Source organism: Clarias gariepinus, chromosome 6 (assembly GCF_024256425.1).
Source record: "Clarias gariepinus isolate MV-2021 ecotype Netherlands chromosome 6, CGAR_prim_01v2, whole genome shotgun sequence".
NCBI classification, from domain to species: Eukaryota; Metazoa; Chordata; class Actinopteri; order Siluriformes; family Clariidae; genus Clarias; species Clarias gariepinus.
In genome coordinates this window covers 22,447,281-22,464,744 of record NC_071105.1, presented here as the reverse complement: position 1 = coordinate 22,464,744, position 17,464 = coordinate 22,447,281, and the positions used below count along the sequence as shown (strand labels likewise).

General features: G+C 38.5%; 1 protein-coding gene across 7 annotated transcripts in view; it reads left to right on the top strand.

Annotated features, from left to right (window-relative positions):
- The window catches only part of ralgapb (Ral GTPase activating protein non-catalytic subunit beta), a 53,607-nt gene extending 36,555 nt beyond the window's left edge, over nt 1-17,052 (top strand). For 3 of the 7 annotated variants that reach the window (XM_053497976.1, XM_053497974.1, XM_053497971.1), the window contains 20 exons: nt 3,608-3,775; nt 4,278-4,392; nt 4,494-4,641; nt 4,797-4,861; nt 5,334-5,472; nt 6,139-6,272; nt 7,673-7,855; nt 7,964-8,115; nt 8,578-8,765; nt 9,574-9,677; nt 10,210-10,365; nt 10,972-11,181; nt 11,501-11,659; nt 11,776-11,935; nt 12,096-12,218; nt 12,930-13,066; nt 13,494-13,599; nt 14,084-14,159; nt 14,284-14,432; nt 15,083-17,052. In XM_053497976.1, coding sequence (XP_053353951.1) covers nt 3,608-3,775; nt 4,278-4,392; nt 4,494-4,641; nt 4,797-4,861; nt 5,334-5,472; nt 6,139-6,272; nt 7,673-7,855; nt 7,964-8,115; nt 8,578-8,765; nt 9,574-9,677; nt 10,210-10,365; nt 10,972-11,181; nt 11,501-11,659; nt 11,776-11,935; nt 12,096-12,218; nt 12,930-13,066; nt 13,494-13,599; nt 14,084-14,159; nt 14,284-14,432; nt 15,083-15,276 — 2,866 coding nt within the window. In that variant the 3' untranslated portion in view covers nt 15,277-17,052. The remainder of the gene's footprint in view (nt 1-3,607; nt 3,776-4,277; nt 4,393-4,493; nt 4,642-4,796; nt 4,862-5,333; nt 5,473-6,138; nt 6,273-7,672; nt 7,856-7,963; nt 8,116-8,577; nt 8,766-9,573; nt 9,678-10,209; nt 10,366-10,971; nt 11,182-11,500; nt 11,660-11,775; nt 11,936-12,095; nt 12,219-12,929; nt 13,067-13,493; nt 13,600-14,083; nt 14,160-14,283; nt 14,433-15,082) is intronic. The other 4 variants (XM_053497978.1, XM_053497972.1, XM_053497977.1 and 1 more) reach the window with 3 other exon arrangements.
- Nucleotides 17,053-17,464: the final 412 nt, after the last annotated feature.

Genomic DNA, 17,464 nt, shown 5'->3' with positions numbered 1-17,464 from the left:
ACTCAGTACAGATTAAAGAAAATTGAATAAGTACTTAGAGGAGATGATTCTGTACAGAAATAGTCCCTAATCTATCCTGATAGTGTTTTTATGTAACGTCATTATTGCGTCAGTGCGTCTTTGTGTGAGGTTCTGCTGCGAGTTGTGTTCACCTCGCCTATTTTATTGTTAGTAACGGAGGGGGGGACAACACAACAAGCGTGCTGTTAAGGGAAAATATAGTGTAGTGTAATTAGGCTCAGTGTGAAAGAACAATGTGTCCTTATTGTTTTTAGTCTATTTATATTTTTCAGGTTGTTCATGCATCTTTACTAAACGCTTTATCCTGGTTATGGTGGATACACAGCCTATTCTATGAACATGCACGTGCACATACAGGGGACAGCAGAATATCGCGGACCACCATGCACACACTCATTCACAACCTGAGGACATTTAAAGTAGCTAGTTTACCCATTGAAATGTTTTGTGAATCTCAGAGGAAATCCTGAAGAGAACATATACTCCTTACAGAAACATGTAATAATGTGGAATATCCACAAAAACAAACCTAAGAAATTTAGCTAATTCATTTAACTTGTAAAAATATTACCCATCATCGATCCATATTTGTCCCAGAACATGTGTGTCATTTAACAGGCAAAGAGATTTGGGAACGAGTAGCACATACTAGTAGTGCATTACACAGCTTTTAAATTAGTTAACCAAATAGAGTGTGTTGCATTTAAGTGTGTTTCAAGTGTTGGGTGGTTAAATTTTTTTTTTTTTTTTTAGTTGATGGAAGGGATATCAAGAAAGCTAGAAAGTGCTATATTTGGGTTACTGCAAATAAAAAAAGAAATATTTGCTTTGCCATTAAATCTCCCACAGACTAGGGATGTTTCCACCACTATGGATATATCTCAAAATAAATCACATTATAGAAGAAAAAAAATCTATTCAAATTAATTCAAAATATTAAATATCTATCGGAACAACATGTTAGTCAGTGCTTTATCACCATCATAAAACCACCTATTAAGGGAATATTATTTAGTTTGCCCTAATGGTTGAGGTCCGTCCCTCCAGTACAGCGCCAAACATTTGTAGACTTTACACCTGTACATGTTCAAGTTTTTAGACCCTTTCAAGTTTTCCACATTTTAGGTTTTAAACTCATTTAATTAATTTAAATCCTATTTTTTCTCATCATTCTTCACACAATATTCCACAATGACAAAGTTAAAAGGTGTTTGGAGTCTCTTATTTATATAAAACAAAAAATGAATAAGGACTAAAATATCTCATTAATGTACTGTAAGTATTAAAACTCAGTTAAAGCAGCATTGGCGGCAATGATCGCCTCAAGTCTGCTTGTGAATGATGCTTCAAACTTGTCACTTTTTTCTTTCTTTTTTTTTTTTTGCAAGATTCTTTCATTCTTCTTGGCTGAAAAGTTCAAGCAGAACCAGGTTGGATGAGCGCAGCTATTTTCAGGATCTCTAGAGACTCTGGCTGGGCCACTCCAGGACTTTCACAAAGTTGTTCTGAAGCCACTCCTGTGTTCTGGGTGTTATGATTTAGGTCATTGTCTTGTTAAACTGAACAATTACCCTAGCCTTTGAGAACTCTTGAGAAAGGTTTTTACTCAGAATAGCTTTTATTTTGCTGTATATTTTTTCTCTATTCTTTTTCCTTTGTACTAATCTCACTCTCCCAGTCAAAGAAAAACATCTCCACAGCATGATGCTGCCACTACAGTGTTTGACTACAGGAATGGTTTTAATAAGGTGATTTATTAAATGCCTGATTTAATGATTGCGAATAGCAAAATGTTTGTGTCATTAGACCAAAACATTTTTATTCTGATGGTCGAAGAGTCCTTCAGGTGCTTTTGGCAAACTCTCAGCAGGATGTCATATGCCTCTTAGTAAAGAATGGCATCTGTCTGGCTACGCTAGGACAGAGGCCTGATTGGTGGATATAGTGATAATGATATAGTGACCCTTGAGTTCTTGATTGCCCTGTGTGTCTCGTTGGGATGCGTCTGGTGTGTGGGGACGGTTTCACTCTACCATGAAGACGGTTCTGGCCTCGACTGATTTTGACAGTTTCTCTGAGGACTTGACTTAGCTGCAGTCGCTCGATAGTTCAGGACCGGAATTTCCTACACTTCTACCTGAGCCTCCAATAACTACCTGGACTCCATATTAACATCAATTGTTATGCTGACCTGCCTGCCACCTAACACACAGTATGAATGCAGATCAATTCCCGCTTTCTGTTTCACCCAAATGAGGATGGGTTCCCTGTTGAGTTTGGTTCTTCTCAAGGTTTCTTCCTATTGCCATCTCAGGGAGTTTTTCCTTGCCACTGTCGCCGTCACCCTTGGCTTGCTGATCAGGGACTATCTGACCATTTTGGTTCATTCACATTCCATACAAACTTAAATAATTCTTTTGATTGTGTAAAGCTGCTTTGCGACAATGACAATTGTTAAAAGGGCTATACAAATAAAATTGAATTGGTTACCTCTCTGACCAAGACCCTTGGCAGTCAGGTCTGGGAAGACTATTGGTTATTCTAAACTTCCTCCATTTGAGGACAGTGAAGGCTATTGTGCTCTTGGGCACTTTCAGTGCTGCAGAAATTTCCTTGTATCCCTCCCCAATCTATGACTTGATGCAATCCTGTCTCGCAGGTCTACAGATAATTCTCCTAATCTTATGGCTTTATTTTCACTCTGACAAAAACAAAAGAAATTATGGTGACACCTTATATAAATCGGTTTGTGTCTTTCCTAATTGTATCCAGCAAGTTCAGTTAGGGGTGGCACGGTCGTGTAGTGGTTAACACTGTCGCCTTGCACCTCTGGGTTTGATTCCTGTGTCTGTGTGCATAAAGTTTGCATGTTCTCCCCATGCTGGGTAGGTTTCCTCCGGGTACTCTGGTTTCCTTCCATAGTCCAAAGACATGAAGATCAGGCTAATTGGCGTTCCCAAAGAGTGTGTGTGTGCCCTGCGATGGATTTGGACCCTGTCCAGGGTGTACCCCGTCTTGTGCCCCAAGGCTCCTTTGATAGGCTCCAGGCCCCCTACGACAGGATACAGGATAAAGCGGTAAAGAAGATGATGAGTGAGTAAATTCAGTTAGGCACAGGTAAACCCCAATAAAGTTATAAAAGCATCTTAAGGACCATTGCTAGACGAAGGATGCATCAAAGCTCAATTGCAAATACTTACAGTATGTAAATGGTATATTTCAGGCTTTATTTTTAATAAATTAACAAAACACTCTAAACATCTAAAAAGTATTTGAATCTTTTTTAAGATAAGTGTGAAACATAAAATTAGGAAATCTTGATAGTAAGTACTGTGTATGACACACATCTATCTATCAATCTGGCTAGCTTTCTTTCTAAATACACACACAAAACACACTCTCGCACACCAGTGTGTTATTTGCTTGCATTGCTAATTTCACATTTTCATTTGAAACATCTACACTGCAATTTTGTTCTGCAGATATAATCTGACAGACAAACTTGTTCTTATGTAAACATTGAAAAGAGGTTTCTAAAATAATTGGCTTTTTTCTCTTAAATAGTTTCTGTTCTCCATTTAAACAGGTTCTACATGGTCCTCATCCAAGGCCTCCAAATTTCTGACTTCATCTGCAGGCCGGTTCTGGCCAGTATTATCTTGAACTCCTCAGCTCTGTTCTGCTCTGATCTGAAAGGGATCAACGTAGTGGTTCCATACTTTATATCTGCACTGGAAATCATTTTACCTGACCGGTGAGGAGATGTGCAAGGCCTCTACTGCAAGCCCCTTTGACTTTCTATTTTCTACAGCCACAATTATTGAATGTTTTCATAAACATTTTTTTTATATTTTTATAGAATATGCAGCATCCAAAATGGAAACGTTATTTAAATGTTTTGATAAAAAAATATCAGCAACAGAATGCTAATTAATATGCCTCTTTATGTTATTATGATTAATGCCACCTCATCAAATTATTCTATTTTATAATTTAGATATGTTCATGTATTCTAAGTTGCTCAGACTAAAAAAAAAAACATTCTACCACACCCTAAAGTGTCTTCATCGTCAGGTCCATTCTTAATAACTTTCTTACTGCGTCTCTCAGCTTATTTCCTTTTATTTTCACCAAAAAGCACACTAGGAATGCTAGAAACAGAGACTCTTGGCTTTATTAGCCTAACTATCTGTCCGTGATCAATTATAGTAGCATGGATCAATTGAAGTGATTTGTTTTTCTCCTCCCTCTTGCAGTGAATTGACCAAATTTAAATCCTATGTAAACCCCACTGAATTGAGGAGAGCTTCCATTAACATCCTGCTATCCATGCTGCCCTTGCCTCACCATTTTGGCAACGTTAAATCTGAGGTAAATGCTTTATATTCTAAACTCAGCAGTTCTATAACAATGTTAATGTTTAAACATGACTAATGAGGTGACTTGAAGTTACTTAATGATCTATTTTTTAGGTTCTCTTGGAAGGGAAATTCAGCAATGATGAGGGTTCGCTTCATGACAAGCCAGTGTCCTTCCTTTCACTGAAGCTGCGATTGGTCAATATTCTGATTGGTGCTTTGCAAACAGAAACTGATCCACTTAATACACAGATGATACTAGGTTTGCTTATCTTTATGTAATTGATTTATTCAAGAAAACTTATTCTTAACCTTATTTTGCACTACTTTATCCAGTGTGTCAGATTGATGGATGTCTCTCTTCAGCATCCTATGGATTATGGGGTTGATTTTTTTTATATTGTGTTTTATTTATAGCTGCAATGCTGAATATTGTTCAAGATTCTGCACTACTGGAGTCTATAGGAGCCCAAACCGAAGTGGTAGGTTGCATATAAATTTTATATAAATATGATTTTTTTCCCTAAACTGTTACTTAAATAAAAAAAAGAAGAAGCAGCTTTGTACCCTATCTCAAGTGGAATTATGGTCAACTCCAGAATTATTGGCATAGTGATTAAATAGTAGTTAAAGGCTTTTTTATGTGATTCTTTCAAAACGCTTACTATGATGGTGGCAGCTCAAAAGAATAAAGAACTTACTTCATTTTATTTTTTTTTTTTTTTATATATATATTTTTATTTTATATTAACAATAATATACTCTTATGCTCATTCAGCTGGTCTGGATGGAAAATGTCTCAGTGTCTACAGTTTTTTTTAATCTAAATTTATTCTACTTTACATCTTTTCCTGTACTTTTTGTCACCTGCCAGTAATTCTGGAGTCCACTGGTAAAAATAAAATAAAACCATTGTTAGTGTAGCATTGCCATCTCTCCTCCTTCAATGTTCAGGGAAGCGTGGACAGCAGCCATTCTTTGGCTAAGAGCCACAGTCGCAATAACAGTGGCATCAGTAATTCTAGTGCAGGCAGCTCTGAGGCCACCACACCAGACAGTGAGAGACCTGCCCAGGCTCTTCTGCGAGACTATGGTAAGTCCAGATGGACAACTCTGTACTGATGCATTCTGAGAAGAGAAAATATGTCTGCTCACTTCACGGGAAAACAATTTTTTTTTTTTTAAGACAAATGAGGACATAGTGTTAAAAAATAGATCTAGCATAAGTAATTGCTTTTTTAAATGTCTGTCTCAGTGGCCTTGTTTTCGACTTTGGTCGTCTCTGTATTGCAAACTATTTAAATTGTTGTGCGATTTTTTTTTTTTCTCATCAAGGCATGACATCATTATAGACTTTGCATGTGCCATCGCATTTGTTGGTCATTATACGAATGCTACATGTAGTAGAATAATTAAATCAAAGAACCAAGATTTTTGAGACTACAAAAAAGCTAATATCCAACTGTGATGTACAGCTTTATCTTAGTATTTGTTTCGATGCATGGTTTTAGAATAGATCAAAAGCACCTTGTGTATGAAAGTAAAGGAATCTGTGTTTTTAATTAGTGCGGCGATCGCGTTGGTTATTATGCATGCATACATGCTTATGTGCATTTGTGCATTTGTATGTTTGACATTACTTTTCTTGTTCCATGTGGCTGCTGGCTGTGTGTCAGTGCTTTGCTTTGCTTTGCTTGGCTTGTGTGTGTGTGTGTGTGACTAACCCGCTCTCTGTGGCATGCTGTGTGTTATATCCCAGCTCTCCACACAGACACGGCAGCCGGCCTGCTGATCCGCAGCATCCACCTGGTCACCCAGAGACTCAACTCGCAGTGGAGGCCTGACATGAGCATCTCACTTGCTGCCCTGGAGCTGCTTGCCGGCCTGGCGAAGGTACACACTGTCCTTTTATAATGTAATCGATAGATTGGGGGGGGAATTTGGTGGAGGAAGATGATGTTACTTACTGTATTGAAGGTACTTTAGTACTCTACAGTGCTGACTTCTTAGCTTAGTCTCGAGCCAAGTGTTTTTTTATTCTTAGGGTTTGGCAAGCCATAACCTAGGCACTGCAGATAATCTGTCTTATTCTGTTCTTAACTGAGATTCACTTCTGCTCTTGGCTTTAGTGCTGAGGTCTTGCTAAGAAGTGGAGCAATCCAAGATGATGACACAGGTGTTCAGTTAAGCAAGTCATGCCAGCAGCACAACACCTGGCAGCCTTATAAATAAAAAGGTTTAAATAGGTTAGGATAATTAGCTGAATACTCACACTCAAACGCACAAATGTAAGACAGATCTAACTGTTAATTGAAGTTGATTTCTCTGAGAAAACAAGTGCAATTTACGCCCGTATGTATTAAAAAAGGATATACAGTATATTAAGCAAATCAGATTTGTTAGACATATTTAAGTCTTTATTACGACCAAAATGTAACAGAAAAATGTATATTCCTCTTTTGAGTGTAGCCGAGTGCTTAAGAACTTGTATGCTCATTTGTGACTTCCTGTTTCACTGAGGTTTAAATATGAGGTGACTCAGAGGCCAATTCAGTCATACACCAGCATGGGGAAGATTACTGTGATTATGTTAGGGTTATAATTAAAAGGTTTTAAACACGCAGAGCTGTAATGAAATTACCTGGAAGGGGATAAGTATGTTTTGTCCACTTGCACAGTGAGGACGATGGATAAAGAGCAAAAAAAATGTGGTGGGAGATTTGCAGAAGATGAGGCAACCGAATCTCCAGATTGATTAGATGCTACAACCACACAAAGAAAGTATTTGCAAGGCAAATCTAACCACAAAAACAAGCATATGGAGTTTACAAAGATGGTACTTTGAAGTTTGAATGCAACTTGTTTCTGTGGTTAGATAAGTGGGTTTGGTGTAAAAGGATCTGAATGCTCATTGTTAAGACTCCATAATGTCCCATGGAATTTTAAATGTTTCCTCTGCGTAGATCTGAGTCATCCTCGGATCTTCCAGCAAGACATACAAGTGTTCAATGCCTTCACAGTTTCTGACACCTTTGACACGACCCTCCCAGTCTTGGTGAACTAAAGGAGAGCTCATAAAAAAAAAATACTCTGAAAAAAGTGCATCTGAAGAGATTCTGCATTAATGTGTGATCTTAGATTTCTTGCTCCGAATTCTCCAATCTCATTCTAGCATTATGTAATCTCAAACATTATAGAAGACTCGTGAGTTCAGTTATGATGGCTAAAGAGACTTAGCTCAGTCAAGAATAATACAAACAATTGCATATTTTTAAAACTGTTTCTTTTTTTAGGTGAAAGCAAGTGTGGAGTCTTCGGACCGGAAACGAGCTGTGAGTTCGGTTTGTAGTTACATTGTATACCAGTGCAGTCGACCTGCCCCGCACCACTCCAGAGACCTACACTCCATGATCGTTGCTGCCTTCCAGTGCCTCTGCGTGTGGCTCACCGAGCATCCTGACATGCTCAATGAAAAGGTATTCAGTCACGACAGAGCATTATATCATTGTGTGATTAGAATCTATGTTTTGTATGCGTGTTTTCTTTTTCTGTTGAGTTTGTGTCTATTGCCGTCCATTTTTTAGGATTGCTTGATAGAAGTGTTGGAGATTGTTGAACTGGGCATTTCTGGTAGCAAGTCCAAGACAGGTGACCAGGAAGTGAGGTATAAGGGCGACAAAGAACATAATCCTGCCTCCATGAGGGTCAAGGACGCAGCCGAAGCTACGTTGTCTTGGTGAGTTGTAATATGAGATGAATAATGTCATTGTAATTAAGTGGAATAGTCCGGAGATGGATGGTGAGTTTGAATCCAGACGATATCGCGCCGAAGACCAAAATTGAAAGTACTTTCTGGGAAGAAGGGGTGTCCTGCTATTTTTTTTCCTCATCCATTACAGTGACCCTGCCCAATCACAATGTTCATGCATGCAGTAGGGAGCAGATAGTCCTACAGTGCCTTGTAATGGATTACATTAACATCAGTTTAAAAGAGGATCGAGAGGACAGATCGTCAAAGGGACAGTTCTTTTCTTGCTCAACAGAATATATATATTTTTTAAAGTGTTATTTGAGGAGGTTTGTAAATGTATACTGTAAAACTTGCTGAACTAATTAATCAGTGTTATTACAGGAGGTACTGTAAAGGAAACCTAGTTTGGTTTCACATGTCAATCACTCCTGTGTTTTTCTCTTCCAGTATAATGCAGGTGTTGGGGGCATTCCCATCTCCAAGTGGCCCTGCCTCCACATGCAGTCTGCTGAACGAGGAGACGCTGATTAAATACTCCAGGCTGACATCCACGTCTCACAGTAACTTCAGATACTTTGTCCTTGACAATTCGGTCATCCTGGCCATGTTGGAGCAGTCCCTCGGAAATGAACAAAGTGAGTACCTGGTATTTATGGTGGAATCTAAAATGAAGCATATGCATTATTTGGTGCACTAATAGAATTTTCTTGTACATCAAGCTAAGTGAATACAAAAAAAGTATCCAAATACTTGTCTTAGATCTAAGCAATGTAAGTAATTAAAATAGTAAACTAAAGGTATGATATATTGAGAAAGTAGCGCAGGCTGATGTAACTATAAATTTCTGCTACTAGTATGAAATTATGGCAAGGTAGAAAAAAAAATGATGAAACACTGGATTATGCGACGCGACAGTCATCCATGGCCGTGTGTGTAGACAGCACACACAACTTGGCCGTGCTGTCATGGGGGAGGGTCATGGGGTGTGTCTTTGAGGAAGCACATGATAGTCTCCGTCCTTCCTGGTTAACAGGTATCTCCTTGAAGGGATGTTCCCCTACCCAAGAGAATTGGCTAAAGTAAATTAGGTAGACTGCGATGGATTGGCACCCCATCCAGGGAGTACCCTGGGAGTACCTTGCCTTATTTATATCAAATTATTTTTTTTATTATAAAAAATTCCATACATGTTTACATTGTTTTAACTAAAAATAGAAAATTGCAAGCGTCTTCATCGTATAAGTATCCACTTCTTCTAACTTGTATCTTGTTAAGGTAGATTGTTTTTGCTTTTCCCAAATCATTCTTTGGCTTACTGCAACATGTTTTTTGAATCAATTTCAAATGATAAAATCAATTTCTTCTTAAACTTAAACTAGAGGGCAGCACGTTCTGTGCCAAAGTAGATTTAGCAGCAAAGCCATTTTGTGTTTCTGTTCTCAGACCCCTGTCCATCTGTCACAATGCTGGTTCGAGGCATGTGTGGTCGCCACGCCTGGACGATGCAACTGTTCCACCAGCCTCGAGGAGCCAGGGCCAATCAGAAGGTAATCTATAGACTGAAAAAACCTGTCGGAGCTAAAAATGCAGAATCAGAATCCAGTGTCAGAGTTTCTATCTACAGTAGGTGGACAATTAGAATGGTTATTACCGTCACACTCAAAATCCTAAAAATATTTGATTTAATTTTAATTATAAATTTGTACTGTAATGTTACTACTGTGATTATGAATTTGTTTAATTACAGTGTTTCACTTGATTTTATCTGCAACTACGTGTGGCTCTAGACGAGCTGTGGCTCATTAATCCTGGAGAGAACGAACTAATGCCTGAGGCGTCAGTCTATAGTTATATAGCGCCACTAAGTGGTAAAAGCCAGCAAACGCACAAACCCAAATGCTGTCGCCATGCGCCACGACGGTAAAAGTAACATACCGCTTGTCCACCTACTTTATAATCACCACCCAGCATTAGAAGCATCTAGTACGAGCATTCGATTAAAAAAAAAAACACAGGTTTTATTATTATTTTTTTTAATTTATTTATTCATTTTTTAAGCATATTCCCTCTCTCCTGCAGCAGGTGTTTGTTCCAGAGGGTCGGCCAACGCCCAAAAATGATGTCGGGATTCGGTTTAATGTCAAACACCGGCCATTCCCTGAAGAGGTGGACAAGATACCGTTCGTCAAAGCTGACCTCAGCATTCCAGATCTTCATGATATAGTAGATAAAGAGGTAAGCAAGGACTTTGTGGCTGTTTGGAAGATGTTTAGTTGACATTGTATCACTATAAAAGAAGGCAATAGGACTGGAAAGATGTGCAATCTGTGTTTTTACTGACAGGAGTCTTTTACTGACTTAATGTCATGGCATACAGCCTTGAAGCACTCAGATGCTTTTGTGAGTTTGAGCATATGTCTATGGGTGTGGGGTTTACTGTCACATATTAGTACATCAGCACATGGTGATATGATGTGCACTGGTTAACAGTCCTAATTGTACTTGCATGAGTATTTTTTTTTCTGGTTGTTTTGGGGGACGGGTACAACTGATAAACTAATAAAAACTCCCTTTTTTCCATCAGGCCGAAGACTTTTCTTTATTTTCTATTTTTATCATGGTATGGTTCATAGTGGTAGTTGATTAAGCTGGCATTATTTATCTCTCATTGAGTGCCTGATGGGCATATAAACATCCTTTCATCTAAATTTTAACCTTGTTTTATCATTTTTTTCACGGCTGCAGTCATTAGTATTTGTGTGTTGGATGAAGATTGTAAGATAAAATATTATGTGGATCTGTCAACTGACACTGTTGTGTGTGTGTGTGTGTTTGTGTCAGCTGGAACAGCAGCATGATAAGCTTCGTGGTGTGATGGTAAAGCAGATAGATTATGAGACCAGCCTAGAGCACTACACAGAGGATTTGTGGAGAAATAAACCCTTCCCCGACCCGCTTACTGACTGCAGACCTCCGCCTCCAGCGCAGGAGTTCCAAACCGCTCGCCTCTTTCTCTCACATTTCGGCTTCCTCTCATTAGAGGCGCTAAAGGTAATAGAAGACAAGAGAGAAGAGAAGAAGTGCTTCCTAATATTTTTAGTGGATTCCCTCGTACAGTTATCATGATCTCACTCCTCATATAGCACCATATACTGTCATTTATACATCGTTGTTTCTTATCCCTTTTTTAGCTTTGGCCTAGTGATATATATACTGTAATGTGTTAATGTGTTGGTTCTGACTGAATTGTTGAATATTGTCATTGGGAGTCCAAAATGAGAAAATGCAATGGATTTAGTTGGAACTTTTAACTGAAGAATATATAGAGAGAGCACTGTAATCATACAAGCCTAATTCTATTCTTTCTCAGGAGCCAAGTAATAGTCGTTTGCCTCCTCACCTCATCGCTCTTGACTCGGCCACATCAGGCTTTTTTGACGACATTGGCTACCTGGACTTGTTGCCTTGCCGACCATGTGACACTGTATTCATTTTCTACATGAGGGCGGGCCAGAAGAGCAGCCAAGAGGTAGAGTATAAGCAGCCTCTGTGCACTATCTGCAGGACTATAATAATGATTGTATTGGTGTGTATTAATCAAGATTTTTAATCCCTACTGTGGGATGCTTGTGTGTATGGGTGTAGATCTTGAGGAACATGGAGTCCTCAGCAAGTGTGCAGCCACATTTTCTAGAGCTCCTGTTGTCTCTTGGATGGCCAGTGGAAGTGGGACAACACCCAGGCTGGACTGGGAGTGTGTACACCAGCTGGACTATCAACACATCCAATGGCACAGACACACCAGGTAGACACATGCAGACAGTCAATAAAGTCGATATACTAATATAATTCTGGAATTGTTTTCATCATATAACAAACCATATGCTACTGGATTACATCTCAGCGTAATTTTATGTTAAATGTGGACTAACGAAGATGTCCCTTTACTGTTTTTGGTGTTGTAGATGAGATTGTATCTGTGGGAGAGTCGGGAGGAGGAATTTTTAATGGTGAAAAGAGGGTGCTGTACTACGCTGATGCTCTCACAGAAATCGCCTTTGTGGTGCCCTCGCTCAGTGACTCCTCAGGTAAACACGTACAGAAGCCTGAAGCTGCTCTCAGGATAAAACCAAATGATCAAAGTTTTTGTGCAGTCAAAACAGTTGGTGCTAGACAAGACATGTCAGTGTTATTAGGCTTATACGAGGGCTGTACCGAAAGTAATACAAAAACAAGCATACTTTCTTCATTCATTGACACAGGTTGTTCAGATGGCTCTTCCTCTATAAAAAGTCTCCATCACAAGCAATGCATTTGCGTCATCGTTGAACCCATCTATCTTTGAAAATCTCACACACACACACACACACACACACACACACACACACACACACACACATGCACACACACACACACACTAACGGAAACATTGCTCTGTTGGGAAACTTCTTTAACAAGGAACCTCTCTAATGACACTTGCTTTTGATTTACGCACGTGCATACACACACGTGGTCACAATTTTATAATAAACAAATCCCATAGCATGTGCAGGACAGAAGAACTATTGGCTCAGTTGTAATCACGTGACGCTTGGCAGACAAAGCGCAAAAGCTCACTCGTTTATTCAGTTAAAAAGTTTCAGTCATGCTTACTAGAACACATTGCATCTTGTCATGTTCAGAATTTGAGAAACTACACAGAGAAGACTTTTGTACCTGATGTTTTTATTCAGTTACACAAATTGCATTTTATACAGTTTAATGATAATACATGTATGTGCGTGTATGTGTCTGTGTAGCAGAGTCATCTGAGAACAGTTTCCCCACCGCGGACTCTGATTCCCAGTTGGAGCTGATGCCCAGTCTACTGAAACAACCCAACCTCACACTGGAGCTCTTTCCCAACCACTCTGACAACATGGGACCTGCACAACGGGTATACACGTACCTATTAACCCTATCTTTTACACACACACACTCTCTCATACACAGACACTCACTGAACCTTTCACTTAATCTCCCAGGAGTGAAAATAGGTAGAGGATAAACATCAACCGATAGAAATTAGAGAGCTAGCGGCCATGTGAAATTGAGCTAAGATTTGTCAGTGTGTCCTGCAGTGAAATGGAGAGCCTGCTGATTGCCTTTTCTATAGCCACTGTACAATGTCTTTACAGCATACACACACACACACACTCACTTGACATCATGCCCTTGACGCATCCGTGGTAAAAAAAAAAGAAAGGCGTACTTTTAAAAGCAGTATTTTAAAAATTTTAGCTGAAATCATCTAACTGTAACAGCCGTGTTCGTATTTGTCCCTTGTTTTCAACTTTTTTTTTTGTTGTTTGTTTCTTTGTCAGTCTCCTACAGTAAAGAGTAAGAAGCTGCCATCAGGAAGAAACATACCGCCTCTGGGTCCGGAGACTAAAGTCTTGGTGGTCTGGGTGGAGCGCTATGATGACATTGGTAATTTAAAAAAAAAAGCACCTGCAATGGGATATCATATTGAGAAAACCACATAAAACCACAGTGGTGGTTGATAAATCTGTATGATTTATCCGTTATATTTTGTTACTGTATGTAAATGGTGCATGCTGTCTAATCCAGGAACACAATAATGATGTGTCGCTTTACACCTTGTAAATTTGCTAGATGTTTTTTTAATTGTCTAGTGAATTATTACTTGGTGCTATAATTCTTTGATTAATTGGTCATTAAACAAATTTGCAAACGGGTTTCATTTCTCCATCTGCAGCTTTAGAGAACTTAAAAGCTGTTGGCTTTGTTCTGCCTTGTTTACTTACACAAATCGAGAAAAAAAAAATACTGCCTTGCATGCACTGCTGTATTTATTTTTTAAATATATATATTTTTTTTAATTGTGTGTATTACCACAGTCGATGTTTGTTTTTATAACGTTCTGAAATTAGCGTGATCTTACTCTCTGCAGAAAACTTTCCTGTGTCTGAGTTGCTGGCTGAGACCAGCACAGGGGTGGAAAGTGCAGTCAACAGCAGTGCTTCCAGGTCAATACCCCCCACATAAGATTGCTTTTAACTTCAAAACTATTGGAAACACAGTTCAGATGTGTGTGGTTATATGTGTGTGCTCTGATTGAGTCTGATTTCTATAATGTCTATTCTGTAACAGGCCCACCTCGTCTGAGAAAGATGTGCCAGTCATATTCATCCACCCACTAAAGACCGGCCTTTTCCGCATCAAACTGCATGGAGCTATGGGAAAATTCAGCATGGTCATCCCCCTTGTGGACAACATGGTGGTCAGCAGGAGATCACTGGGTGGGTTTCTTGCTAGTGTGCCTTTATTTGACTTAACATTTCTAATTGGTGTCCATTTTATTAGAAACATCTGTACACCTGCTCATCCATGCAGTTAACCAATCAAGAGCAAAGCCCATAAAATCTTGCAAATACAGGTCACGATCTACACGTTAAACAACAGAATGGGTAACTTTAAGTATAGTTGTTTGTGCCATTTGTATAGGTTTGAATATTTAATTTAAATTTTTTTACTTTTCATGCACTGTTGAGTTTCAGAGAGCCTGGGCCCATTATAGTCTCCGTTCTTGAGTGGAACCTGAGGTGCTTTCCTGCTCCTGTAGCCCATCTGTCTCAACCAGTTTAGCTATTCTCTAAAAGTTCTGCTGACAATAAAAAAAAATTTCTCGCCCTGATCCATGCTGTTTAAATGCTAAAAACATGAAAATCTTACATGATCAGCAGTTTCTGAAATTCCCTGACTACTGTAGCTTATCTGGAGATTAAAGAGTCACCTAAATGAGCATGAATACACATGTTTCCATTAAAGTGGTCTTGAGTGTCCAGTTACGTTTTCAGCATGGACTAGAATGGCTAGAATACATGGCGGGAAAATCAAACTCCACGCTATAGATTTTCAGCACGTTGTTCTACCTGTGTCCTCTTGCCAGGTTTTCTAGTGAGACAGACGGTAATAAATGCGTGTCGGAGGAAGAGACTGGACAGCGACTCGTACAGCCCTCCACATGTACGGCGAAAACAGAAAATCGCTGAAATTGTTAACCGTTACCGGAACAAACAGCTGGAGCCTGAGTTCTACACGTCACTGTTTCAGGAGGTTGGAGAGACAAGCCTAAATCCCTAAACACACATACACAGACACTTACCGCACAAGGCTTGTTTTTTTTTCCCCGTGGTGGAGAGTTGCTGGGTTTTTTTTTGTTTGTTTGTTTTTGTTTTTTTAATGGCTAATGGCCATAGTCTTTCAGCTGTCGAAAGCTCTGTTCATTGCCCATGTGACAGCTTGTAAGCTGGTCCAAACGCTGACGCTGGAATGGATGCTCTTCCGTTTTTTCTCATTACTGTATTTCAAGTTTTTATTTTTACGCCATTTGAAACCGGAAAAGAAGGAGCAGAGGTGCAACACACGTACCCCAATATATTATTCATAATAAACACTAATGTGTGTGTCAGCACATGGAGTATGAAGGGTGACCCTGGCTTTTCATCTCCAGACACATTCACTCGTATACACTAGTGCCAGTCTGTGTTGGTGCGTAACACTTTTTCTCTTTTCTTTTCAAACTCAGGTGGTTTTACCATTGTTCGTATGCATTGACATAGTCATGCACTCCAACAAGCTGACCTCAGCTTCATTCATATCTCTCTTTCTCACTTTCTCTCTCTCTCTCTCTCTCTCTCTCTCTCTCTCTCTCTCCCCTCCCACCCTTGCTTTATTCATTGACATTAACCTTAAAGAGGTCCTTATGCTGATACTCCGTTCAAAGAATTTTTGGCTCTATTTTATGTATTTATAAAACAGTTATAAAACAGAAATATGACTTTATGAGTCCCTGTGATTTGTTTAAAGTCAACAACAAACTACTGAACTTCCTGTTACAACATCCCAGACATTTACTCCCATCCTACATAATCCTGCCATACACTTTGTCAGACTTTTGTTGTTGTCAATTTTACTTTTTTTTCTTCTTCTTCTCCAGCCTAGTCCAGACATGTTTTGAATTAAAAGTCATAAGGGCTATTTTTTGGTTTCATTTTAAGTTATCTGGTAAATGTAGGTGCCATCTCTTTTTTTTTTGTTTTCTTTTTTTTTTTCAATTTCTGCTGGATGTCAGAAACACTGGTCTTTTTTTTTTTTAGACATTATTTACATGTTTGTTTGTTTTTTCATTCCTTATTTTTAGATTTAAAAATATTTTTTGATCCAATCGTGTTTCATCTCTTAGTCACATAGAGAGATGTATGTAGTGTCATCTTGCCTTCCTTGGTGTGTTTTGACATGTAGCTTTTAAAACACACGTCACGACACAGAACTTGACTGAAAGGAATGACTGTTAAAACGTTACTGTACTGGTCCATGATGCTCATTCAGGTCAACCTGCTTTTGTTTTGTTTTTTTTATTTCCTTTCATTTAAAACAAGAGAACCATTTTAATTAATAAAGGACAAGTCTTGTGCTATAAAAGCATAAAAATCCCATTCTTTGAAATTAAAACAAAACAAATAATCTGCAAAATTCTACATCATATCAGTTTTTATATCAATAGAAAAACTCCAAATTTCAGCCGATGGAATGACGAACTTTCCCATTTTACTATAGACGACACCGACTATACCGAGCTACAGTATGTTTCCCTACACGCAGGACTTGGACCTTTATTTGGTTGGTTAGACACGTCCTTCTTCTCATTTCTGTAAATAACAGGCATCGACTTTGTATAAAGTTGGACTTTAAATGTAAATATAAGGGTGTGAAGTTTTGCTCACTCATCTTATTCTATTAGGAAAGCCACAAAAAAAAAGAACGCTTGTTTGTATTTATGCCTATCATATATGTGTCCTAAAGAAACACATTGGGTATTGAATGTAACACATATAATGAAATAAAGATTTTAATTAACTTCTTATCATAACTTGCTGTCCTGATTTTCACGCATCCTTTGTTGTGTGTGTGTTTGCATGTTTATGACAAATTAGCCTATGTTTAAATTGTACATAATTATATTCTGTTAGTAGTTCTATGGTCAATTATACATATATGCTTTAAATCAGAACATTTTTAATTAATCTCAGTTTTTAAATTGTAGCCAGCAGGTCTATTTTGGTGCATAATGCAACTTTAGGTATATAACATAATATTCCACTAATAATCAGAATAAAAATCCATCATGTAAACGGGCCGATCGGAATAAATTTGCAATCAGAATAAGTGGTAGAAACCTTTTGATAATCTATTCAACAGGGAAATAGTCCCATTTAAACACTTGATCTGATCATTTTTCTGTTGATGGAATAAATACAAGGATGAGTAA